This window comes from Cervus elaphus, chromosome 16 (assembly GCF_910594005.1).
Source record: "Cervus elaphus chromosome 16, mCerEla1.1, whole genome shotgun sequence".
NCBI lineage: Eukaryota > Metazoa > Chordata > Mammalia > Artiodactyla > Cervidae > Cervus > Cervus elaphus.
The window spans coordinates 34,353,581-34,381,231 of NC_057830.1; the positions used below are offsets into that span (position 1 = coordinate 34,353,581).

The following is a 27,651-nucleotide window of genomic DNA, read 5'->3' on the forward strand; positions in this document are numbered from 1 at the left end:
TTGGCTAAGGAAGTTAGTGTGGATAAACGCAAATAACAGTATTCTGATATTGATACTGCCAAGGGCTTCCTCACATTTCTACATACTTTTGAGCCTTTCCACAAACTCATGAGATAGATAGCGGTTCCTGTTATCTTCATTTTAAGACATCTGCTCTGGTGACACCCGATACTGCACTGTTTCATTCATAAAGATCATCACACACAGGCAAACGAGATAAGGACCATTAGCCACTGTATAGCCATGAGCTGTTTTGTACCATACAAGTTGCTGGTAATTGCAGCTGTGGTCTTTGGACTCTGTCACAAATATGCTCAGTGTTAATAGAGAGCTGATTTCTGAATGTAAATGTCAGCAATGCTTATTCCACTTTTACCTGCTGTACTAAAAAGGGTCTCTATGTTTTGCCTTCGCAATAAGATAAAGGACAGTATTTTCAGCAACAGCATCTGTCAGCAGCCGGCTGAGTAGGCTGTGTTGTGGTACATGGGGTGTCTTTAGGAAGTGCCACCACACTGGGATCATGTGAAAGGTGTTGACTGGCATGAGCGGTGCACAACCTGCTGGACCACACACAATGGGCACACTGCCTGTCCATCATCCATGGCCAGTCTTCTCCTTCAGCATCTTTTGATTCTTGCTATTTCACTTCATAAAGCATTTCTTCAAGTTGAATAATGATGGTAATGATACAAAAACAGTTATATTACTATATGAAAATATAATTACAATAGTCAACATTTATTGTTTCCTATGTGTCAGAACTTCTAATTGGGCTGCATAAGTATATAAATGTGAAAGCTATTTCCTTTTCCTTAATCATTATCACTTCTAAAAAAAGTTTTCAGCCATTAAGCTTTGTGGATACATCCAGGAGGCTTCTCATATATAGATAAAGTAAAAGAAATTTAATGAAACAATGTAGGTCGTCTTACTAATTTAACACTTCTGCTTCTTTGGATGTTGTTAGAATTTATCAAAAAAGGGCATATAGGAAAGAAACTTTAAGCATCTATCATATAAAGAAAATTAAGAAAATATGGATAACTAACTATAATGCAATTTTCCTTGTACTCCGTATTAGCGGATTTGTAAGAAAACTAATCTACATGCTTATAAAATGATACTGCTTCATAACAGACCAAATGAACATATTGCTTGGTATAGATCAGTGTAACCTAATGTTCTTTGGTAAGACAGTAACATCTAATTCCTAAAACTTTTTTGATACAGATAGCACTTATGCATCCATAATTTTGTCTAGCCCTCACCCAGCCTTATGAGGTAGGAGTTACTCTTGTTTTGTGATTAAGCAAACTGAGTTCCGTCAACTTTTTAAAATTTTTATTGTATATTGGAGTATAGTGGATTTACAGTATTGTGTTAATTTCAGTTACACAACAAAGTGATTCAGTTACACACATACACATGTGATTCAGTTACACACATACACATACTTGTATCTATTCTTTTCTCAGTCTTTTCCCATATAGGTTATTATAGAATATTGAGTAGAGTTCCTTTTGCTATAGAGTTGATCCTTGCTATTTATCTATTATATATATAGTAGTTTGTATCTGCTAATCCCAACTTCCTAGTTTATCCCCCACCCTTGCATTGACCTTTGCCCTCTGGTAACCACAAGTCTGTTTTCAGTCTTTGAGTCTGTTTCTGTTTTGTAAATAAGTTCATTCATATCATTTTTTATTCCACATATAAGTGATATCATATGATATTTGTCTTTCTCTTTATGACTTACTTCACCTGGTATGATAATCTCCAGGTCCATCCATGTCCATTAAAATGGCATTATTTCATTTTATGAGTAAAATTCCCTTGTATATATGTACTACATCTTCTTTATCCATTCATCTGTCAATGGAAGTTACTTAAGAACTAAAGTCTCATTCATGTCAATGTATGATAAAACCCACTACAATATTGTAAAGTGATTAGCCTCCAACTAATAAAAATAGATGAAAAAAAAAGATAAAAATATGGTTTTGAATGCAAAAATAAAAAAAAAAAGGAACTAAAGTCTCGTAAGTGGCAGAGCGTGGCTGTCCAACCTTTGGTCTACTTTCCACTCCATCCCACGACCTTAAAATGTGAGCACAGAGATGAGGGGTAAAGTATTATGAAACTCCAGCACATCTAATGCTAGTGGTCAGAAAAACTATGACAGGGAAGAAAGCATTTATTTCCATGCCTACCTCCTCCTTTCTACAAATAAGTGAATACTTTTGTTGTTGAGATCAAAGTACTAGAGCACTTAGGTGACTGAAACATCAGGTATCTAGCTGATTCTATCACTGCATTTATCTAGCAGCATTTATAGACCAGAAGCCTTGTCCTTCAGTCATGAAGTTGTGTCCGACTCTTTACAACCCCATGAACTGTAGCATACCAGGCCTTCCTGTCCTTCACTATCTTGCAGAGTTTGTTCAAACTCATGTCCATGGAGTCGGTGATGCCATTCAACTGTATCATCCTCTGTCACCCCCTTCTCCTCCTGCCTTCAATCTTTCCCAGCATCAGAATCTTTTCCAGTGAGTCGGCTCATCGCATCAGGTGGGCAAAGTATTGGAGTTTCAGCATCAATCCTTCCAATGAATATTCAGGGTTGATTTCCTTTTAGATTGACTGGTTTGCCCTCCTTGCTGTCCAAGGGACTGTCAAGACTATTCTTCAGCTCCACAGTTCAACAGCATCAATTCTTCAGCACTCGGCCTTCTTTATGTCCAACTCTCACATCCATACATGACTACTTGAAAAAAACCACAGCTTTGAGTATATGGACCTCTATTGGCAAAGTGATGTCTCTCCTTTTTAATATGCTATCTAGGTTTGTCATAGCTATTTTTCCAAGGAGCAAGTGTCTTTTAATTTCGTGGCTGCAGTCACTGTCTACAGTGATTTTGGAACCCAAGAAAATAAAACCTGTCACTGTTCCCACTTTTCCCCCCAGCTGTTTGCCATGAAGTAATGGCACTGGATACCATGATCTTCATTTTTTGAATGTTGAGTTTTAAGCCAGCTTTTTCACTCTCCTCTTTCACCCTCATCAAGAAGCCCTTTAGTTCCTCTTCACTTTCTGCCATTAAAGTGGTATCATCTGCATATCTGAGTTTGTTGATATTTCTCCCAACAATCTTGATTCCAGCTTATGATTCATCTAGCCCAGCATTTCCCATGATGTACTCTGCAAATAAGATAAATAAGCAAGGTGACAATATACAGCCTTGACATACTCCTTTCTCTATTGGTTTAATAGATTGAATCAATCTATTGTTCCATGTCTAACTGTTGCTTCTTGTCCTGCATACAGGCTTCTCAGGAGACAGGTAGGGTGGTCTGGTATTCTCATATCTTTCAGAATTTTACAGTTTGTTGTGATCCACACAATCAAAGGTTTTAGTGTAGTCAATGAAGCAGATTTTTTTAGAATTCCTTTGCTTTTTCTATGATCCAGCAGATGTTGGCAATTTGATCTCTGGCTCCTCTAGCTTTTCTAAATTCAGCTTGAACATCTGCAAGTTCTTGTTTCACATACTGATGAAACCTAGCTTGAAGGATTTTGAGCATTACCTTGCTAGCATGTGAAATGTGTGCAACTGTATGGTAGTCTGAACATTCTTTGACATTGCCTTTCTTTGGGATTGGAATGAAAACTGCCCTTTTCCAGTCCTGTGGCCACTGCTGAGTTTTCCAAATTTTCTGGCATATTGAGTGCTGAATTTTAACAGCAGTATCTTTCAGGATTTGAAATAGCTCAGCTGGAATTCTGTCACCTTTACTAGCTTTGTTCATAGTAACGCTTCCTAAGGCCCACTTGACTTTGCACTCCAAGTTGTCTGGCTCTAGGTGAGTGACCACACCATCACAGTTATCCAGATCATTAAACCTTTTTTTGCATAGTGTATTCTTGCCATCTCTTCTTAATCTCTTCTGCTTTTGTTAGGTCCTTGCCATTTTTGTCCTTTATTGTGCCCATCTTTGCATGAAATCTAAGTACCTTGTTACCTCCAATTTTCTTGAGATCTCTAGTCTTTCCCATTCTGTTGTTTTCCTCTATTTCTTTGCATAGTTCACTTAAGAAGGTTTTCTTATCTCTTCTTGCTATTTTCTGGAATTCTGCATTCAGTTGGGTATATCTTTGCCTCTCACTTCTCTTTTTTTCTCAGCTATTTGTAAGGCCTCCTCAGACAACCACTTTGCCTTCTTGCATTTCTTTTTCTTGGAGATGGTTTTGGTCACCACCTCCTGTACAATGTCACAAACCTCCATCCACAGTTCTTCAGGCACTCTGTCTACCAGATCTAATCCCTTGAATCTATTGGTCACCTCCGCTGTATAATCATAAGGGATTTGATTTAAATCATACCTGAATGGTCTAGTGGTTTTCCCTACTTTCTTCAATTTGTGCCTGAATTTTGCAATAAGAAGCTCATGATATGAGCCACAGTCAGCCCCAGGTCTTGTTTTTGCTGACTGTATAGAGCTTCTCCATCTTCGCCTACAAAGAATATAATCAATCTGATTTCAGTATTGACCATTTGGTAATGACCACGTGTAGACTTATCTCTTGTTTGTTGGAAGAGGATGTTTGCTATGACCAGTGCTTTCTCTCGGAAAACTCTGTTAGCCTTTGCTGTGCTTCATTTTGTACTCCAAGGCCAAACTGGCCTGTTACTCCAGGTATCTCTTGACTTTTTACTTTTGCATTCCAGTCCTCTATGATGAAAAGGACATCTTTTTTTGGTGTTAATCCTAGAAGGTCTTGTAGGCCTTCATAGAAATACTCAATTGAAGCTTCTTCGGCTTTAGTGGTTGGGGCACAGACTTGGATTACTGTGTTGTTGAATGGTTTGCTCTGGAAATGAACAAGATCATTCTGTCGTCTTTGAGATTGTACTTAAGTACTACTGCATTTCAGACTCTTTTGGTTGACTTTGATTTTTATAGGCCTAAAAATACTCACAGGTACATTTTGTGTAGACTGCACAGACGTTTTTAAAAATGTGAATAACAAAGCTTTCAGACAGAGCTCAATATGGTCCATTTTTCCCCAGTCACCACCACTCCCTACCATCCCACACCTGGCCCTTACTCCTTCATGTTAAGCACCTGCCTGCTCTGTTATAGGTTTGACTTTTGTGGCCCTGGATTAATGACCATGATTATGTCTCCCCCAGAAACCAACACTTCATTTTGCCAGTACTCTATTTTTCATCCTTAGATCCTAGATTTCTCAAAAGAAAAATAAAGAAAGAAAGGGGAATAGAGAGTGATGGGGAGACAGACTGAAATTTTACATAGTGTCACTGAGATGGTGACATTTAACAACCTATAAAAAAAGGGAGAGTGTGTGAACCTGGCTGGAGGAAGTGTACTCCAAGCGGAAGGAACAGCAAGAAAGAGCACCTGTGAGGGACAGCCAGTCCTCTGGGCTGGACTGAGGTGAACAAGGGGAAGGGTCCTAGGATAACAAGGTCACCTCAGCGGTGAGGAGAGGAGAGGAGGGCTCACTGCGTGGGGCCCTAGACACCCCTGCAAGGACTCGGCTTATAATCTGAGGAAGATAAGAAACCACGAGAAGACCCTGAGCAGTTGCGTGACATGATCGAATCCACACTGCTTTCAAAGGATGACTCCCGCTGCCAAGTTGACAGTGACCCTTACACAGGCAGGGGTTGAAGCAGGGGGATCAGATGAGATGCGGCTGCCATAAGCTAAGTGAGAAAGATGGTGGCTTGGACCAGGTTGGTGGCAGCGGACATTGTATGAAGTGGTCCAAATCTGGGTATGTTTTGAAGGTGGAGACATAGAAGTTGCTAATGGGTCCATTGTGAGAGTGAACAGAGGAAGTCAAAATTTTTTGGTCTGAGCAACTGGTAGACCAGAGTTGCCATCAACAAAATAATGAAGTCTGGAAACTCGAGGTTTCCCTTTTCCTCTTGTTTTAGGAGAAAGATATGGAAAGCAGAAGGCATAGGGAGAACAGGTTACATATTAGGAAAAGGAGACTTAAGGAGGAAAAACCATTTATATGAGAAAATGCCTTAGGTAAGACATGGAAGATCTGTGTGACCATAGGATGGTGAAAATAGCCAAAGGGGAATAGGAGTGGTCTTCCTAGAGCAGTAATACCACTCATATACAATATGTTTCACTGCTTTCCCAAGTAGGAGAGTAAAATGACCCTGCTTCTGGGGATATGGAATACCAGATATGTAAAGAAGCAGTATTCCAGAAAGTCCTAACTCCTGTCTACACTATGAACATTTTCTCCCTTCAGGTTTCATAGAATATTATCTGGTGGTAGGAAAATTACAGCTTGCATTTATTCTTTTTATTTTTATTGAAGTGAAGGTCACAACATAAAAACAACCATTTTAACATGAAAAATTCAGTACCATTTAGTACATTCACAGAGCTTTGCAACTTACATCTCTATCTAGTTCCAAAACACTTTCATCACACCAAAAGGAAACCTGATAACTATTGAGCAGACACTCCTCATTCAGCCCTTCCCTCAGCCCCTGGCAACCATCAGTACGATCCCTGTCTCTATGGATTTACCTGTTCAGGATATTTCATATGGAGATAAATAAAATCATATGTTATGTGAGGTTCTGTGACTATCTGCTTTCACTCAGCATATTTTTGACATTCATCTATGTTGTCATACATCTATAACAATTGAATAATAGTCCATCATATGAATAAGCCACATTTTTATCTATTCATCCATTTATGGACATTTGGGTTGCTTCTGACTTTTAACTATTGAATTAGTGCTGCTTTGAACATTTCTGTACAAGTATTTGGATACTTGTTTTCAATTCTTTGGAGTTATATATACCTGAGAATAGAACCTGGATTGTATAGTCATCGTCTGACTTGAGGACCTGTCAAACTGTTTTCTATGGCAGCTATACCATTTTAAAATCCCATCAGCAATGTTCAAGGGTTCCAGTTCCTCCTTACCCTTAACCAAGACTGGTTATCTTCAGATTTTAAAAAATAATAGCCATTCTAGTGGGTGTGAAGTGCTATCTTATTGTGGTAACGATTAATGACATTGAACATATTTTCATGTGCTCGTTGGCCCTTTTTATTTTGCTTGCATGTTTTATGGTATCTTTCATCTAAGATGCTCAGTACTGTCATACCAGAGCTATCAGGAAATAGCTACTGATATTTCAAAGATAAAACCAGTAATTCAGTCCTGCACATCATTTTCCCCCAGTTTTATTGAGATGTAATTGACATACATCATTATATAAGCTTCGGGTATACAGCATATGAATTTGAATAAACTCCACGAGTTGGTAATGGACAGCGAGTCCTGGCATGCTGCAGACCATGGGGTTGCAAAGAGTTGGACACGACTGAGTGACTGAACTGACTGATACAGTATAATGGCTTGACTTACAAATGTGAAATGATTACTGCACTGTCTTTAGTGAGCATCCATCATCTCGTATAGATACAACAAAAAGAAAAATTCTTTTCCTTGTGATAAGAATCTTAGGACCTACTCTAACAACTTTCATATATATCATATAGCAGTATTAACTATGGTTACCATGTTGTACATTATATTCCTGGTACTTACTTATAACCAGAAATTTGTATCTTTTAACTCTTCCCTCTGCTTCTCCCTCTCACCACTCCCTGTCTCTGATAGTCACAAATCTGACTCCTTTTTCAATGAGTTTTTTAAAAAAATTAGATTCTGTATATACATGAGGTCATATAGTGCTTGTTTTTTTCTACCTGAACTTACATCATTTAGCATAATGCATTCCAGATTCATCCATGTTGTCACAAATGGGAAGACTGTCTCATTTTTGGGGTGGCTGAATAATATTCTAGTGTTTGAGTATGTGTGTGTAACTGCTTGTGTATATGTATTCACAGATAAATGGACACTTAGGTTGCTTCCATGTCTTGACTATTATAAATTATCCTGCTTCAAACACAGGGGTGCAGATGTCTTTTCAAGTTAGTGTTTTTGTTTCTTTTTGATACATTCTCAGAAGTGGAATTGTTAGATTGCATGGTAGTTCAGTTTTTAACTTTTTGAGGAATCGCCATATTATTTTCTATAGTGCCTGAACCAGTTTACAATCCCACCAACAGTGCACCAAGGTTTCCTTTTCTCTGCATCCTCACCAGCATTCGCTACACTTGTCATTTTGATGATGACCATTCTAAAAGGCATGACATAATATATCGTTGTGGTTTTGATTTGCATTTCCCTAATTATTAGTGATGCTGAACCTAGTTTCATGTAACTGTTGGTCTTTCATGTATCCCCTTTAGAAAAAAAATGTCTTTTGAGCCCTTTTGCCCATTTTCAAATCAAATTATTTGTTCATTTACTATTGAGTTGTATGAGCTCTTCATATATTTTGGATATTAACTCCTAAATCAGATATAGGTTGGAAATATTTTTCTTCCCATTCCATAGGTTGTTTTTCCATCGTTGTTTGCTTCTTGTTTCCAGGAGCTTTTTAGTTTGGTGTAGTCCCACTCATTTTTGATTTGGTTGCTTGTGCTTTAGGTGTCATATATAGAAAATCATTGCCAAGACTTATGTCAAGAAGCTTTACCCTCCCCACATCACCACCACATTTTCTTCTGGGAGTTTCATGGCTTCAGGTTTTACATTTAAGTTGTTAATCCAATGCAAGTTAATTTTTGTGAGTAGTGGAAGTCCTGGGTGTAGTTCCATTCTTTCACATGTGAATAGCCAATTTTCTCAGCCCCATTATTGAAAAGTATTTTCTTCACTGAGTATTCTTGCCTCCCATGTCAAATGTTATTTGAGTAATATGCTTGGGTGTATTTCTGAGCTCAAGTTTCTGTCCCACTGATTTGTCTGTCTTTATACCAGTACTATCGAAGAAGGTGATAGCAACCCACTCCAGTACTCTTGCCTGGAAAATCCCATGGATGGAGGAGCCTGGTGGGCTGCAGTCCATGGGGTTGCTAAGGGTTGGACACGACTGAGCGACTTCACTTTCACTTTTCACTTTTATGCATTGGAGAAGGAAATGGCAACCCACTCCAGTGTTCTTGCCTGGAGAATCCCAGGGATGGGGGAGCCTGGTGGGCTGCCGTCTATGGGGTTGCACAGAGTCGGACACGACTGAAGCGACTTAGCATACCAGTACTATACTGTTTTGATTATTGTAGTTTTATATACAGTACAGCTTGAAATCATAAAGTGTGTTGCCTCCTGCTTTGTTCTCCTTTCTCGGGATTACTTTGGTATATATTTAGTCTTCTGTGGGTCCATATAGGGGCTTCCTTGGTGGCTCAGATGGTTAAGAATCTGCCTGCAATGGAGGAAACCCAGGTTAAATCCCTGGGTCAGGAAGATCCCCTGGAGAAGAGAATGGCAATCTACTCCAGTATTCTTACCCGGAGAATCACATGAACAGAGGAGCCTGGAAGAGTGGTTTTTTCTACTTCTGTAAAAAAAGTTCAATGGAATTATGATAGGGACTGCACTGAATCAAAAAATGGCTCTGATAGTATTGACATTTTAACAATATTAATTGTTCCAATCCATGAACAAGGGATACCTTTTCATTTACTTTGTCTTCTTCAGTTTCCTTAGTCAGTGTCTTATAGTTTTCATAATAGAGATTTTTCACCTTCTGGCTAAGTTTATTCCTAAATATCTTACTGTTTTTTATGCTGTTGTAAACAGGATCATTTTTTCCAGATAATTTGTTGTTAGTATGTAGGAACACTACTAATTTTTGTATGCTAAATTTGTATGGTGCAACTTCACTGAATTCATTGATTAGTTCTAATAGCCTTTGGTGGAGTCTTTAGGATTTTCTGTGTATAAAGACATGTCACCTGCAAATAGAGATAAATTTACTTCTTCCTTTCCAATTGTGATGCCTTTTATTTATTTTTCTTGCTTGATAGCTCTACCAAGGACTTCTAGTATTGTTCTGAATAGGAACGGTAAGAATGGGCACCCTTGCCTTGTTCATGATCTTGGAGAAAAAGCTTTCAATCGTTCACCATTAAGTAACATTAAGTATGTTAGCCATGGGCTTGTCATATATGGCCTTCATTATGTTGAGGTACATTCTTTCTATACCTAATCTGTTGAGTTTATATAGTATAAAGAGATGTTGAATTTTTTCAAATGCTTTTTCTTCCCCTATTGAGATGATCATATGATTTTTTCTTTCATTTTGTTAATTTGATGTATCACATTGATTTTCATATGTTGAACCATCCTTGCTATGCCAAGTATAAATCCCATTTGATCACAGTGCATGATTCCTTTAATGTGTTACTGGATTCAGTTTCCTAGTATAAAGAATTTTTGCATCAATATTCATGAGGGATATTGGTCTATAGTTTTCTGACAGTGTCCTTTTTGGCTTTGGTGTCAGGGTAATGAGGGCCTCATAAAATAATACTGGGAGTGTTCCCTTCTCTTTGATTTTTTTAAAAGCGTTAAAAAGGGTTAGTGTTAATTCTTCTTTAAGATTTGCAGGTCTGGTCCTTGGCTTTTCTTTATTGGGATTTTTGATCACCAGTTCAATCTCCTTACTAGTAATCAGTCTGTTCAGACTTTCTATTTCTTGTTTCAGTCTTGGTGGTTTGCATGTTTCTGAGAATTTTTCCATTTTTCTACATTGTCCAGTTTGTTGGCATATACCAATATTTCTTCATGGTAGCCTTTTATGATTCTTTTTATTTATGTGGTATCAGTTGCAGTGTTTCTTTTTTTCATTTATAATTTTGTTAATTTGGGTCCTCTATCTTTTTTCCCTTGGTTATCCAGCTAAGGTTTTGTCAATTCTGTTTATCTTCTCAAAGAACTAACTTAATTTGGTTAATCTTTCCTATTTTCCTGTGCTTTATTTCTGCTCTAATAGTTAGTTTTTACTTTCTGTTGTTAATATTGTGCTCAATTTGACCACCTTTTTCTAGTTCCTTAACCCACAGAGTTAGGTTTTTTTAAATCAGTATTACTTCTTCTTTTCTAACTTGGATTCCTTTCTTTTTTTTCCCTCTTCTGATTGCGATGGCTAGGAATTCCAAAACTATGTTGAATAAAAGTGGCTAGAGTAGACATCCTTGTCCTTTTTTTAAAGATATTTTTCTTAATTTTAGTTTTATTTTTTAACACCAAAGCATTTGTATTGGAGTATAACTGATTAACAATGTTGCGACAGTTTCAGGAGAACAGGGAAGGAACTCAGCCATACATAAACATGTATCCATTCTTCCCCAAGCCCTGCCCCCATCCAGGCTGGCATATAATCCTTATCTTGTTCTTGATCTTAGGGGAAATGATTACTTTTCATTGTTGAGTGTGATGTTGACTATAGGTTTGTCATATATGATCTTTATTATGTTGAGGTATGTTCCTTCTGTTAGCCTTTGCCCTGCTTCATTTTGTACTCCAAGGGCAAATTTGCCTGTTACTCCAGGTATCTCTGGACTTCCTACGTTTGCATTCCAGTCCCCTTTAATGAAAAGGACATCTTTTTCCCCACTGGTCATAGTAAACACCCTCTTCCAACAACACAAGAGAAGACTCTACACATGGGCATCACCAGATGATCAATACCAAAATCAGAGTGATTATATTCTTTGCAGCCAAAGGTGAAGAAACTCTATACAGTCAGCAAAAACAAGACCAGGAACTGACTGTGGCTCAGATCATGAACTCCTTATTGCCTAATTCAGACTTAAATTGAAGAAAGTAGGGAAAACCACTAGACCATTCAGGTATGACTTAAATCAAATCCCTTACAATTATTATACAGTGGAAGTGACAAACAGATTCAAGGGGTTAGTCAGATCTGATAGAGTGCCTGAAGAACTATGGACAGAGGTTCGTGATATAGTACAGGAGGCAGGGATCAAGACCATGCCGAAGAAAAAGAAGTGCAAAAATGCAAAATGGCTGTCTGAGGAGGCCTTACAAATAGCTGAGAAAAGAAGAGAAGTGAAAGGCAAAGGAGAAAAGGAAAGACAGACCTGTTTCAATGCAGAGTTCCAAAGAATAGCAAGGAGAGATAAGAAAGCTTTCCTCAGTGATCAGTGCAAAGAAATAGAGGAAAACAATAAAATGGGAAAGACTAGAGATCTCTTCAAGAAAGTTAGAGATACCAAGGGAACATTTCATGCAAAGATGGGCACAATAAAGGACAGAAATCGTATGGACCTAACAGAAGCAGATGATATTAAGAAGAGGTGGCAACAATACACAGAAGAACTATACAAAAGAGATCTTCATGACCCAGATAACCATGATGGTGTGATCACTCACCTAGAGCCAGACATCCTGGAATGTGAAGTCAAGTGGGCCTTAGCATCACTATGAACAAAACTAGTGGAGGTGATGGAATTCCAGTTGAGCTATTTCAAATCCTACAAGATGATGCTGTGAAAGTGCTGCACTCAATATGCCAGCATTTTTGGAAAACTCAGCAGTAGCCACAGGACTGGAAAGGTCAGTTTTCATTCCAATCCCAAAGATAGGCAATGCCAAAGAATGCTCAAACTACTGCACAATTGCACTGATCTCACACGCTAGCAAAGTAATGCTCAAAATTCTCCAAGCCAGGCTTCAATAGTATGTGAACCATGAACTTCCAGATGTTCAAGCTGGTTTTAGAAAAGGCAGAAGAACCAGAGATCAAATTGCCAATATCTTTTGGATCATTGAAAAGGCAAGAGAGTTCCAGAAAAGCATGTACTTCTGCTTTATTGACTACACCAAAGCCTTTGACTGTGTGGATCACAACAAACTGTGAAAAATTCTTAAAGAGATGGGAGTACCAGACCACCTGACCTGCCTCCTGAGAAATCTGTATGCAGGTCAAGAAGCAACAGCTAGAACTGGACATGGAACAACAGACTGGTTCCAAATCAGGAAAGTAGTATGTCAAGGCCGTATATTGTCATCCTGCTTATTTAACATATGCAGAGTACATCATGCGAAATGCTGGGCTGGAGGAAGCACAAGCTGGAATCAAGATTGCCTGGAGAATTATCAATAACCTCAGATATGCAGATGACACCACCCTTATGGCAGAAAGTGAAGAGGAACTAAAGAGCCTCTTGATGAAAGTGAAAGAGAAGAGTGAAAAAGTTTGCTTAAAGCTCAATATTCAGAAAACTAAGATCATGGCATCTCGTCCCATCACTTCATGGCAAATAGATGAGGAAACAATGGCAACGGTGAGAGACTTTATTTTTTGGGCTCCAAAATCACTGCAGATGGTGACTGCAGTCATGCAATTAAAAGACTGCTTGCTCCTTGAAAGAAAAGTTATGACCAACCTAAACAGCATATTAAAAGACAGAGACATTATTTACCAACAAAGGTCTGTCTAGTCAAAGCTATGGTTTTTCCAGTAGTCATGTATGGATGGGAGGGTTGAACTATAAAGAAAACTGAGCATTAAAGAATTGATGTTTTTGAACTGTGGTGTTGGAGAAGATTCTTGAGAATCCCTTGGACTGCAACGAGATCCAACCAGTCCATCCTAGAGGAAATCAGTCCTGAATATTCATTGGGAGGACTGATGCTGAAGCTGAAACTCCAATACTTTGGCCACCTGATGCAAAGAACTGACTCACTGGAAAAGACCCTGATGCTGGGAAAGACTGAAGGTGAGAGGAGAAGAGGATGACAGAGGATGAGATGGTTGGATGGCATCACTGACACTATGGCATGAGTTTAATCAGGCTCCGGTAGTTGGTGATGGACAGGGAAGCCTGGTGTGCTGCAGTCCATGGGGTCGGAAAGAGTTGGACACAACTGAGTGAGTGACCTGATGTTCCCTCTATGTGTACTTTCTGGAGAGTTTTTGTTTGTTTGTTTGTTTGTTTTTTATCATAAATGGGTGTTGAATTTTATTAAAAGTTTTTTCTGCATCTATTGAGAAGATCATATGGTTTTTATTCCTCAGTTTGTTGACATATTTATATCACACTAATTGACTTGTAGATACTGAAAAATCTTTGCATCCCTTGGATAAATCTCACTTGACCATGTGTATGATCCTTTTAATGTATTGGTAGATTCAGATTGCTGGCATTTTGTCAAAGACTTTTGTGTCCATGTTCATCAATGATATTGACCTTTGCAATTTTCTTTGCATGTTATCTTTGATTTTGGTGTCAGGGTATAGTGGCCTTAGAGATAGTGGCCTTCCTCTGAAATGTTTTTGGAATGTTTCAGAAAGACAGGTGTTAACTCTTCTTTAAGTGTTCAACAGAATTCACCTGTGAAACCATCTGGTTCTGGACTTTTGTTGGGAGTTTTAAAATCACAGTTTCAATTTTAGTACTTATAATTGGTCTATTTATATTTGCTATTTCTTCTTGAGTCAGTCTTGGGAGATTGTAACTTTCTAAGACCTTATCCATTCTTCCAAGTTGTCCATTTTACTGGCATATAGTTGCTTGTAGTAGTCTTGCTTGTAGGAGTCTCATGATCCTTTGTATTTCTGTAGTGTTCTTTTTCATTTCTAATTTTATTGATTTGAGCCCTCTCCCTTTCTCTTGATGAATCTGGCTAAAGATTTATCAATTAAAAAAAACAGCTTTTAGTTTCATTGATCTTTTCTATTATTTTCTTTATCTCTATTTTTGCTGTGATATGAGTTCTTCCCTTCTGCTAATTTGTAGTTTTATTTGTTCTTGCCCTAGTTGCTTTGGGTATAAGATTAGGTTGCTTATTTGACATGTTTATTGTTTCCTGAAGTAAGATTGTTATTATAAACTTCCCTCTTATAACTAATTTTGTTGCTCCCCAAAGGTTTTGGATCATTGTGCTTTGTTTTCATTTGTCTCTAGGTATTTATTTATTTCTCTTTGATTTCTTCAGTGATTCACTGCTTGTTTAAGAGCATATTGTTTAGCCTCCACATGTTTATGTTTCACAGTTTTTTACTTGTAGGTGATTTCTAGTTTCATTGCATTTTGCTCGGAAAAGATGCTTGATATGAGTTTTTTTTAAATCTACCAAAGTTCACCTTGTGGCCCAGCATGTGGCCAATCCTGGATGTTCCACGTGCACTTGAAAAGAATGTGATTTCTGCTACTTTTCAATGGAGTGCTCTATAAACATCAATTAAGATAATCTGCTCTAATGTGTCATTTAAGGCCTGTGTTTCCTTATTGATTTTCTGGATGATTTGTCCATTGATGAAAGTGGGGTGTAAAAAGTCAACCACCTGTAAAAGAATGAAACTAGAACACTTTCTAACACCATACACAAAAATAAACTCAAAATGGATTAAAAATCTAAATGTAAGACCAGAAACTATAAAACTCCTAGAGGAAAACATAGGCAGAACACTCTTTGACATAAATTACAGCAAGATCCTCTATGACCCACCTCCCAGAGTAATGGAAATAAAAGCAAAAATAAACAAATGGGACCTAATTAAACTTAAAAACTTTTACACAATGAAGGAAACTATATGCAAGGTGAAAAGACAGCCTTCAGAATGGGAGAAAATAATAGCAAATGAAGCAACGGACAGAGAATTAATCTCAAAAATATACAAGCAGCTCAGGCAGCTCAATTCCAGAAAAATAAACAACCCAATCAAAAAATGGGCCAAAGAACTAAACAGACATTTCTCCAAAGAAGACATACAGATGGCTAACAAACACATGAAAAGATGCTCAACATCACTCATTATCAGAGAAATGCAAATCAAAACCACAATGAGGTACCATCTCACACCGATCAGAATGGCTGCTATCAAAAAGTCTACAAGCAATAAATGCCAGAGAGGGTGTGGAGAAAAGGGAACCCTCTTACACTGTTGGTGGGAATGCAAACTAGTCAAGCCACTGTGGAGAACAGTGTGGAGATTCCTGAAAAAACTGGAAATGGAACTGCCATATGACCCAGCAATCCCACTTCTGGGCATACACACCGAGGAAACTAGATCTGAAAGAGACACATGTACCCCAATGTTCATCGCAGCACTGTTTACAATCACTAGGACATGGAAGCAACCTAGATATCTGTCAGCAGACGAATGGATAAGAGAGCTGTGGTAGATATACACAATGGAATATTACTCAGCTATTAAAAAAATGCATTTGAATCAGTTCTAATGAGGTGGATGAAACTGGAGCCTATTATACAGAGTGAAGTAAGCCAGAAAGAAAAACATCAATACAGTACACTGATGCATATATATGGAATTTAGAAAAATGGTAATGATGACACTATATGCAAGACAGCAAAAGAGACACAGATATAAACAACAGACTTTTGAACTCTGTGGGAGAAGGCAAGGGTGGGATGATTTGAGAGAATAGCATTGAAACATGCATATTACCATATGTGAAACAGATCACCAGTCCAAGTTCAATGCATGAAACAGGGCACTATTTCTTACCCTGCTATCTTTTTCTTATTTTGATGTGGTATCAGCATGCTTTGACTTCTTTATCATGTTCCCTTTGTAATTACTGCAGGTTCCCCATCCCCCTGCCCGTGTGGTTACTGTGAAGCTTACATAAAAATATCTTAAAATTAAGATATCTAGTTTAAGCTAAAAACAACTTAACTTCAATATAGTTCCCAAGCTTCACACTTTTACTTCTCCTCTTCCTTACATTTTAGCTTACTGACATTATAGTTTGCTTATTTTTATATTGTATAACTAACAAAAGATTATTGTAGTTATGGTTATTTTTACTACATTTGTTTTTTAACTTGTAAACTAGATTTGTAAGTGAATTATGCACCAGCATTATGATATTACACAATCTAACTTGGACTGTATTTCTACCATTACCAGTGAGTTTTATACTGCCATCTTATTTTTTATGATGATAATTAGCATCCTGTTACTTCCACTCAACAGACTCCCTTTAGCATTTCTTGTAAAGCATATCTAATGGTGATGAATTCCCTCAGTTTTTGTTTGGGAAAGCTTCTGAAGAACAGCTTCACCAGGAGTAGCATTTTTGGTTCACAGTTTCTTTCTTTCAGTATTTTGAATATGTCAACCCATTCTCTTCTGGCCTGAAAAGTTTCTGTTGAAAAATCTGCCATCTTTTGGGAGCTCCCCTGTATTATCATTTTTCTCTTGTTGGTTTTAAAGTTTTTTTTCTTTGACTCTTGACGATTTAATCATAATATGTGTCAGTGTAGTACTTTTCAGTTCAACCTTTTTAGGATCCCTTTGGTCTCTTGTATCTTGAGGTCACCTTCTCTTCCCATGTTTGGGAAGTCTTCAACCATTAGTGCTTTAAATATATTTTCTGTCCTTTTCCTCTTCCCTTTCTGGAATTCCTGTAATATGAATACTGTTTCTTTTCATTGTGTCCCATAAATCCTATAGGCTGGCTTCACTTTCATTCTTTTTTCTAGTTGCTTCTCTGATAGGAGAATTTCAAATGGCCTATTCTTCTGGGTCACTGATTCTTCTTTTGAAAATCTCTACTGATTTCAATTCAGTTATTTTTCAGCTGTAGGATTTCTGTTTTCTTTTTTTTTTTTAATGTTTTCTATTTCTTTGTTGAACTTCTCATTTTGTTCATTCATTGCTTTCCCAATTTTGTTTAATTGTTGTGTATTCTTGTAATTCACAAAACTTCTTTAAGAGCATTATTCTGAATTCTTTGTTCACAGATCTCCATTTCTTTAGGGCTATTAGTGCCTTTTTACTTTCCTTTAGCATTGTCATATTTACCTGATTTTTCAGGATCCTTGATTCCTTACATTGGTATATGTGCATCTGAGTAGGTTATTACCTCTTCTTCTAGACTTTGCAGATTCACTTTGGATTCATTAATCAGCTCAGTTTGGGTTTCTGGTATCTTCTGGTAACATCCTTGGGCAAATGAGACCTGCTATTAGAGTCTATTATGGGGCTAGGCAACTGTTAAAACTCTGAGGCTGTCTATGGTGGGAGTGGAGAGGGGTGGTGCTGCCACTGGCTGGTAACAGCTGGATAGAATTGCTGGCTTGGTTGCATGCCCAACTGAGGCTGTACTATTGGTTCTGTTGTTGTCTGGACTCTCTGGTCAGGACTAGGTACTAAATTCAGTAGTAAACGGGCTATGGATTCACTCCCCTACCCTGGTAGGGCAGCAGAATGGGACCCAGTGACTATAGGATTCACTGTTTGGGGAGTGTTGTAAGCAGGGCTGCTGGATGGCCTACACAGGTTTTTGTGCTCTGGTAAGGCTCCCTCGTCAGGTGGACTATAGGCTATGTTCAGCCATGAATGGGGCTATGAATTGGTTTCCCTGACTAAGCTAATTTAGGCATAGTGGTAAAAGTAGCTCCAAGGCCACTAAGGCTGTCTGTCATCATCAATCAAGTTGACCCAGGCCCTAAGTCCTACAGCCAAACTGGGCCACTTGCTTTGCTCTAAAAGTAATCAGCTTTGCCTGCCTATTTCTCAGCTCCATTGTTGCTGGGTAATGCAGCTTCCAGGTATTCTCACCAGCCCTTCCTGTCAGATGGAGCTAATAACTCAGCTCCTCCCTGGGCTGGACTGGGAGGGCCCATTTTAGGTAACTTCCAAATTTCCCCAAACAGACTTTCTCTTTGGAAGGGGCTGGGATCTAGAATCCACAGTGGGTGGAGCTATGGCTTAGTTCTTCTCCCTGGATGTGAATAGACCAGACTCCAGGGCTCTCCTAGCTCTCCTCTGAGGACTGAAATCAGGCAGTCCTGCACCCTACTGAGTTCCCTGGTCAGGTGCACCACCAACTTGGTTCTGCAGATGAGCAAAGCCACTGTTTGGGACTAGTACTTGGCTCTGCAGGTATGAATTTGGTCAGCCAAGATCTGAGTGCTGACTGTTGGAAGTCTCTCTGTGCCCCCTTCTCCCTCATAGATTCCTAGTGGTTGAGCCCTACTAAGTCCCCAGTGATACTATGGGATGAAATCTTGGGACTAGTACTTGGCTCTGCAGGTATGAATTTGGTCAGCCAAGATCTGAGTGCTGACTGTTGGAAGTCCCTCCGTGCCCCCTTCTCCCTCATAGATTCCTAGTGGTTGAGCCCTACTAAGTCCCCAGTGATACTATGGGATGAAATCCACAATAAGGGCTCCTATAAAGGGACCCACAATGCAAGGAAGTAGCTGGATGTAACCCCAAGCTCTCTTTTCCCACTGGGGTGATCTCTCAGTCTGATGTTGTGCCAGCTTCGGGGAGAGGCAATGTGGTCAACATAGCTGTTCCTCTTACCCTTTGAATGCAGGGTATCTTGGTCTCATGTTTTAGGATTTTCTCCATTGGTGTCTCATTCATGAGTGGTTGTTAGTAGTTGTTCTTGTGAGGTGGAGTAAAGTTAGGAACAACCAATGTTGGCATCTTGGTGACATCATTTCCTGCACATCTTGAAGAGAAGGAAATCCTGAAATGTACCCATTAAAAGCATATGTCCATGCTCAATAGCTCAGTTGTTAATCCTATGGAACCTGCCTGCCAGGCTCCTCTGTCCGTGGAATATTCCAGGCAAAAATACTGGAGTGGGTTGCCATTTCCTCCTCCAGGGGATCTTCCCAACCCAGGAATAAACCCACACCTCATGTTATCTCCTGCATTGGCAAGCAGATTCTTTACCACTGCGCCACCTGGGAAGCCCAAAAGCAGGCTTACAGTTACCTAATGTATTTGGCTCCCAACTTGGTATTATACTGTAGATACATCTTGGGAACATTTCTTTGATTCTTCCTTCCCCACTAAGAACCCAGTACTCAAAATCAGGAGAGCTGGCCTTAGGCCTGATAGTAGGTAACTGGATTTCCCATCTATAAAATGAAGCGTTGAGAAATACCTCTCCCCCAGTAAATTTTAAGAAATAATATTCATACCTTTTGACCAAGTAATTTTCCTTTCAGACATCTATCAAATGAACTGACACAAAAGGGGAGAAATGTAAACAAGAGGCTGTATATGTAATGATAGCTCATGGAATTTTTTTTTCACGACTGCAAAGCAATCTAAATGTTTTGTTGTTCAGTTGCTCAGTCGTGTCCAACTCTGCGACCTCATGGACTGCAGCACGCCAGGCTTCCCTGTCCTTCACCATCTCCTGGAGCTTGCTCAAACTCATGTCCATTGAGTTGGTAATGCCATCCAACCATCTCATCCTCTATCGTCCCCTTCTCCTCCTGCCTTCAGTTTTTCCCAGCATCAGGGTCTTTTCCAATGAGCCAGCTCTTCGCATCAGGTAGCCAGAGTATTGGAGCTTCAGCTTCAGCATCAGTCCTTCCAATGAATATTCAGGATTGATTTCCTTTAGGATGGACTGGTTTGAGCTCCTTGCCGACAAAGGGACTCTCAAGAGTCTTCTCCAACACCACAGTTCAAAAGCATCAATTCTTCGGCACTCAGCTTTCTTTATGGCCCAGCCCTCACACCCATACATGACTACTGGAAAAAGCATAGCTTTGGCTTGATGGACATTTGTTGGCAAAGTAATGTCTCTGCTTTTTAATATGCTGTCTAGGTTTGTCATAGCTTTTCTTCCAAGAAGCCAGCGTCTTTTAATTTCATGGCAGCAGTCATCATCTACAGTGATTTTGGAACCCAAACAGTAAAGTTAGCCACTGTTTCCACATCTATTTGCCATGAAGTGATGGGACCGGATGCCATGATCTTCGTTTTCTGAATGTTGAGTTTTAAGCCAGCTTTTTCACTCTCCTCTTTCACCTTCATCAAGAGGCTCTTTAGTTTCTCTTCACTTTCTGCCATAAGGGTGGTATCATCTGCATATCTGAGGTTATTGATATTTCTCCTGGTAATCTTGATTGTAACTATTATTATTGGGCAACTATTAACAGTTCATATTAACTATTAATAGTTAACTATTAATATTAACTTATTAATCATATTAGGCAACTATTATTGTATTAACTAAACAGAATATTTGGCAACCATTATAAATACAGTAGGAGTTTATGTCAACATAGAAAATGTCTAAAGGAGCTCGATGTAAATTTGTTCACACAAATATGATTGCAATTACATGAAATGAGAAACCACAAAATTGTGCCTAAAATGAAGACAAAAAAATACGTAACATAATAAAAGATGCTATTGGGTAGTAGACTCTAATTTTACTACAATACTGTACTGGATGACAGTACTGACTTCCAAAAGACAATACTCAAAATTATAATAGTGATTTCTTGTCATTTTGTCCTTGCAAACGTGACCAAAATTGGAGGCTTTTCAGATGATAATTGCACATGTAAATGTTGTAAATATTGCCAACCATTTGAGGCATTTTGGTTATTTTGGGTTTAACATGTTGACCTTAAGAATTTCTAGTATAGGATCTATTCCTAAAATGACTTTGTTAAAAATCAGGATTCTACAGGACAATTTCTGGATTCCCTCTCATTCAGTAATTAGTTTGGGTTTGGTTCCATTACAGATCTTTGTGGAGAAAGAAAACCTGAAATTTAAAATTAAGAAAACTATGTCTCTTTACAGGTGTTCCATTGCCCAAAGAAGATGTTTCTGCCCCCTTGATCTCCAGCTCACCAGTGAAGGAACCCCACGAGTATGAAGAGGCATCAAGTGAAGAGGAAGATAAAATGAAAGAAGAACCCTTGACAATCTCTGAACTGGCATACAACCCAAGTGCCAGCCTGCTCCCTACCCCGGTTGATGATGATGAGATTGACATGCTCTTTGACTGTCCATCTAGGCTGGAGTTGGAAAGAGAAGACACAGATTCATTTGAGGAACTGGAAGCAGATGAAAATGCCTTTTTAATGGCAGAAGAAGAGGAGATGAAGGAGGCTCGCCAAGCTTTGTCATGGAGCTATGACATTCTGAGTGGCACTATTCGGGTGAACCCACTGGTCAAGAGTTTTTCCCGGCTCCTTGTGGTGGGCCTGGGCCTGCTGCTCTTTGTATTTCCCCTGCTCCTCCTCCTTTTGGAGTCAGGTATTGATCTCTCCTTCTTATGTGAAATCCGCCAGACGCCTGAGTTTGAGCAGTTTCACTATGAATACTACTGTCCTCTCAAGGAGTGGGTGGCTGGCAAAGTCAACCTCGTACTTTACATGTTGGGTTGCTCATAAAGCTCATTTCTCATATGACTAAGGGCTATATTCAATACTAGTGATTTGGTTTTGTTTTTTTTTTTCCAGCAAATGCCTGGTTCTGAATGGTCATGGGACCATCAATAGGTGTTCTTACTCATAACTGATTATTCAGAGCTTTAAGTTAGCTTTCCATAATTCACTGCAAGTAAGTTTAAATCAAACACAGTTATTTTAGTTATAGGTCAGGAAGATGACCTCTAAATAACCAAAAATATATTTATTTTTTATTATAGTACAGACATACTCTTTATCTATTATAATACATTGAGCGGAATTAAATTCTTTTTTTTTTAATAGCACCATTACAAGCTATAAGGTTCAGAATCAGAGTTTTAGTAAAAACCCAAGGGAAAGGTTTTTGAATATAATCCTTAGTGAGAACAATGTCCTCTAACCAATGCCTATACAACTAAATTTATGCTGGGCTTTTGTTTTTGTTTTTTTAAAATATTTTTATGTGTTCAAAATATTTTGGTAAATTTTTAGCAAAAAAAAAAAAAAAAGGAGCTTCCTGGAGTTATTTAAGTGTACAGATTGTAAGACTAATGCACAAAGGGTATGTCAGGAATTTTTAATGTCTTGGCACTGATTTGTTTTTTAAAATATTTTTGACTGAACAATCACATAATTGTTATTATCTGCATATGAGATAGAAAAATAGGTAGAAAAACACTGTAGAAAATAAGCTCCTGAAACGGATGATGGAACTGGAGGAAGTAGAAATTGAGAGCATCAAGAGGACACAGGGTGGTCCATTTTTCAAAATATTTGGACAAGATGACGTTACTTTCATTTGCATTCTGTCCATATATGTTGGCTGAGGCAATGGAATGTTTTTAAAAGAAAGTGAAACTTTTAAAGGAAAATAGTTAGAGGAGATGCTAGTTAATTGTGTATTATTGTACATTAACCCAAGAGTGGAAGCAGATGGGAATTGGACAAATGGCAAGTAGCAAAACGAGTTCTGATGAGACTGATAGGCAAGTGGTGGTAGACAAATGATCTACTTTATGAAAGTGATGGTGATGCAAGGTACTGGATGATGTAAAGAACAGCATACTCGCTGTCCAAGTGGACAAGAATATGTCTAAAAGTGGATCTAAATAAAAGTGGAGAAACTTGAAGGCACATTTTTTGATCCCTCATGCCATTCATTGAGATTCCGTGGAAGAAGCTTTAAAAGAATTCTATATATGTGTGAAAGAGAGAGGAAAAAGAGTCAGAAAGAATATGAGGAGAATGATCTTGGCTTTTTGATAAATGCCTATGATCTTCCTCTGTGGTGGTCATTATACTCTTTCCCTTTCCTGGTTTCCTTAGGATCTTAACTCATTCATAATTGGGGCTCTCATTAAGAAACTGGAGGGGATTCATTAGATAATATACCATTTCAGCTTGGATGAAGTAGTGAAATGACCCCCTAACTAGATAGTAAGTGGGACAAATGCTCTTGTACCTTCCTTCACACCACTGAATCCATGACAGAAAGAAAGGCTCTGAAGCCTTCCATGCAGAGTACATACCAATACTGTGAAAGAGAGTACAGTACAGAGCTTAGGGCACAGAGCATAGTGATTTTTCCATAAAATGTAAATGAAGACATGAAATGTGTTCATGGGATGGGCTATCTATAATCTCTCCTAACTTCAGCTCTATGATTAGTATAATTTCCAAAATGGCCATTCCAGTTCTACTCATTCATGGAGCCCTGAGTGCTTTATTAGACATTTAATTTTGTAAATAAATTTTTAAAAGTCAGCTCATGAAGACTTCAGTTGAGCAAACTATACTATAATTTGCTATTCAGTTTACAGGGTGGTCTTTCTCATGTGCATTGAGTGACTGATTTTTCTTTTAAATAAAGAATATTTGATACCTGAAATTTGATACCAATATAGAAATATATTTTCTGTAGGTTATTTGGAAAGTTTGCAAATGATCATGTTTGAAATTGAAGTGGTTTCCCCCCTTGTTTATGACTTAAAAGTCATATCTTCTGACATGAGGATGTGCCAGTATAGTCTGCAGAAAATTAGTTCCCTCTTCTAATCATGCTTAATCTCATTTTCTTTGAAGTTCTAACCATAACAAATCATCCAGCCCTTGCCCTTTTACATTAATATTAAATAACATTTTAAAATTATAGAATATATTATGCGTCATAAACACTGAAAAGTGCTGACAGGATAAATATCACACATAGTCTAGCCAAGTGGATTTATACTAAGGAGTAATGACTATATAATTTTAACATTTCCAGCTAACATCTCTTAGGCAAAAACTTCACTGTTGAATAGAAATATTTTTAAGTGAAGGATCTGACAGGATAAGGTCTGCTGAATTTAAACAACAGCTACCAAAAGTAAAACTCAGATCCTGAAATGCCATTTTGTCAGGACAGATCAGTCTTTTAGAAATACTCGCTTTTCTTAGAAAACAGTCACCAGTTGCCTGAATCAAAGAGGAGAAGACTGCTTCCAAAGATAAAGGATATATAATATAGTAAGTTACAGAATTGAAAGCAAGTGTGTGAGTATATGTATATTCCATATTATTGGTATATACATGTTTATATATGAATATATGTATATATGTGTGTTTGTATACACACAACTGATATGCCCTTCATACACAGATGTTTTTATTTATCCCCAACTGAGGAATTTGTGACATGGTATTATTCATTTTCACTCTCTGATAACATAGTGGATAAAACCCACAGTCTCAAAGGTTTCAATTTTCCATGAAAACTACTGTGTGTACATTTGTGGTTTTATATACACACATATGGCAAATACATATACACACACAATCTTTAGTGCTAATGCAAGTTGGATATGAAAAAAATGTAGGTGAAGTATTGTGTATTTCTGTCTGTGCTTGGAACATACTGTAAAATGTTATGTATCTGGAACATATTTTGTGGTTTGTCTAATATAAAGACAACTCTGGGAAGAAGTCAAAATGATTGATTTCACTGAAAAACTAGAGATTTGGGGGCCACGTTACCTATGGTTGGAGCCTTATCTTTGTACAGTGAAATTTGCATTTCTGTGTCAACATCCAGATTGTTTTATATGTTAATATGGTGGCAGGAATCCCTAATAAAAATACTCTGGGGAAAAAATGTTTCTGCAATCAGTCTTATTCAAAGTAAAGTTGTACAAATAGCCTGTTGGAAACTACAGAAAGGTACCATCTGGTGCCATGAAATGAGGTCACCCTTGAATGGTGATACTATGAAAAGAATGGCTAATGGATGGGATTAACACTTTGCAGAAGTCACCCATGCTAAAAGGCAAAATATTGAATGCACTGGAAATGCATCCAAATATGGAAGACAGTTATAGTCAGTGGCATCAAGACAGAAATAGAAAAGCACGGGGAAAAACAGAAAAAGGGGTTTTCTATGTGACAGGTAGGAGGGAGGACTTCAGAGGGGTAGCAGTATGTCCTTACTTCCTGTGCCAGAGAGAGCTACGTCAGACTCGACTCTGCAAGACGTGCCATTAAACATGTAGCGGTTCACAGGCCCTGGAAGAATTTTCCTATTCTACCCCTGTCTTCCCTGCATGCATGACCTAAAAGACCCTCTTGCTTTGGCTTGGCACAAAGCTAATGATTTCACACCTGACAGTTAGATCAGAAGGTGTCAGTTACTCTGAATGCAGTCAAAGGGACTCTCTTTACTCCAGGAACACCATGGGTGTCCAGCTGAATTACACCCTAGCTATGTGGCCTAGTGGGTTGTTTTTTTTTTTTTTTTTTTTCAGTTTTATCAAGATATAATTGATACATACCAGTATATAATTTTAGGTAGGTAATGCTTTGATATGTGTATATATTGCAAACTGATTACCACCATTAAGTTTAGTCACTGTCCATCACCTCACAATTTGTTTTCCCTTGTGATAGGAACGTTTAAGATTGTGGACTCTCTTAGTACCTTGCAGATATACAATACAGAACCATAACTAGAATCACCAAGCTGTACATTATATCCCCAGGACTTATTTATAACTAGAAATTTGTACCTTTTGACCCCCTTCATCCATTTCACCCATCCAGGGGCTAGGGGTAGGTGAAGTCTGCCCAGTTCTTTCCTCAGCAGTCCTCAGGGGTCCGAGGACCAGAGCACAGCAAAGAAAAGGAATTTGGTGGTCAGTGTTCAGGTGTGAGATGCCAGGAGTCAGTCCCGAATCCACCAGCTCTAGCCAGCACCTGTGTTTGCACTGTGGCTGCCGACTGGGAGGCTCATACAAAATAGCCTCTGGCCAATTGTTCACTGAGCAGTCCAGGTTCCTAAGCCAGCCTTACCTCTTGGGAGAAACCTTTTTCCTTATTCGTACATCCCTTGCTCAGCCAATCAAGGCAAAGATCTCCTAACTACAGTACAGCATGAAAGGAAAGTACTGGGGAGAAGCTCCCACCGGGGTGACCTCAGTTGGGATGGTTGTGGTTGATGAACTTGAGACTCTTGGGACCACCTTTCTCTACTGGGTGGAGATAATGTGCTAAAGGACCCTGCTTACTTGTCCTCCTGCTTCTTCTCTCTCTCTCTCTCTTTCTCTTGGACCTGCTTTGGGGCTTCCAGTCTACCTGCAGTAAACAAACCCAGCGGGACCTGCCCGTGGTGAGCCCACCCAGGACTCAGCTCTCCACGTTCCAGCCTCGGTCTGCAGCGGGGTGGGTAAGTTTGGTGAGCCCCACCCAATGGGCTCAGCTGTCATCACCTCAGAGAAGATGGAAAAAACCTCACTTGGGCCTCAGATCCCAGCTGTGTTCTTCAATTCGTCAATAAAGCTGATTTTAATCCTCTTCTGGCCATTGTGTATATTGTCTATGGAGAAGTGGGGTGGGCGCTGGGGAGTGGTTCAGGCTCCCTGTCACCTCCAGTGTTGCAAGCAAGGCAGGAGCCGAGGAGGCTGCTCCTGGCTGAACCTCACACATCAGAGGATGTCTGCCACTGATATGGGCCCTGACAGCCCTTAGAGTTGGGTGAGGAAACTTGGGACATAGGACAGTATGTCTCCGACAGGCTCCATTCCAAAAGCCCATTTGTAAGTCCAATTGGTTCATAAGTTCACAAAGTTAGCCTAGGTACCCAACTAATACAATCAGCTATATAGTACTGAATTGTAAGAGGTTTATAATACTTTTCACACAAATAATACATTAAAAAAACAAAAACTTAAGCAGACATTTTTAACAGTCCAGTACCTTGAAGAGTACAGGAGTACAACACAACAGCGGGCACACAGGGGCTGGCCTCAAGTGAACAGGCAAGAAGGGTTACTGGCAGGAGGAGGTGAGAGATGGCAGAGCTGAAGGACCGTTAGCAATAGGAGGGCAAGCTGCAATTTCACTCATGCCTGACGTTGATGGAACAGATTCTGGTTCCTTGCTGGATTCAATTCTGCCTGTCCTCTTGAAAAAACAAGCCAGTGATATCTGGCTCGTAGCTCTGTTTTCCTCATCATAGATGACACAGTAGTGCTGGATTGCATTCTGAACGGCTGCTGCAGCCTTCATGTACC

At 38.8% G+C, this 27,651-nt stretch overlaps 1 protein-coding gene across 4 annotated transcripts in view; it reads left to right on the forward strand.

Annotated features, from left to right (window-relative positions):
• The window catches only part of FRMD3 (FERM domain containing 3), a 326,745-nt gene extending 299,813 nt beyond the window's left edge, over positions 1 to 26,932 (forward strand). For 3 of the 4 annotated variants that reach the window (XM_043927504.1, XM_043927506.1, XM_043927508.1), the window contains one exon: positions 21,495 to 25,243. In XM_043927504.1, the coding sequence (XP_043783439.1) occupies positions 21,495 to 22,090 (596 nt within the window). In that variant the 3' untranslated portion in view covers positions 22,091 to 25,243. Of the gene's footprint in view, positions 1 to 21,494; positions 25,244 to 26,708 lie in introns of those variants that run through there. The other variant, XM_043927505.1, reaches the window with a different exon arrangement.
• Positions 26,933 to 27,651: the final 719 nt, after the last annotated feature.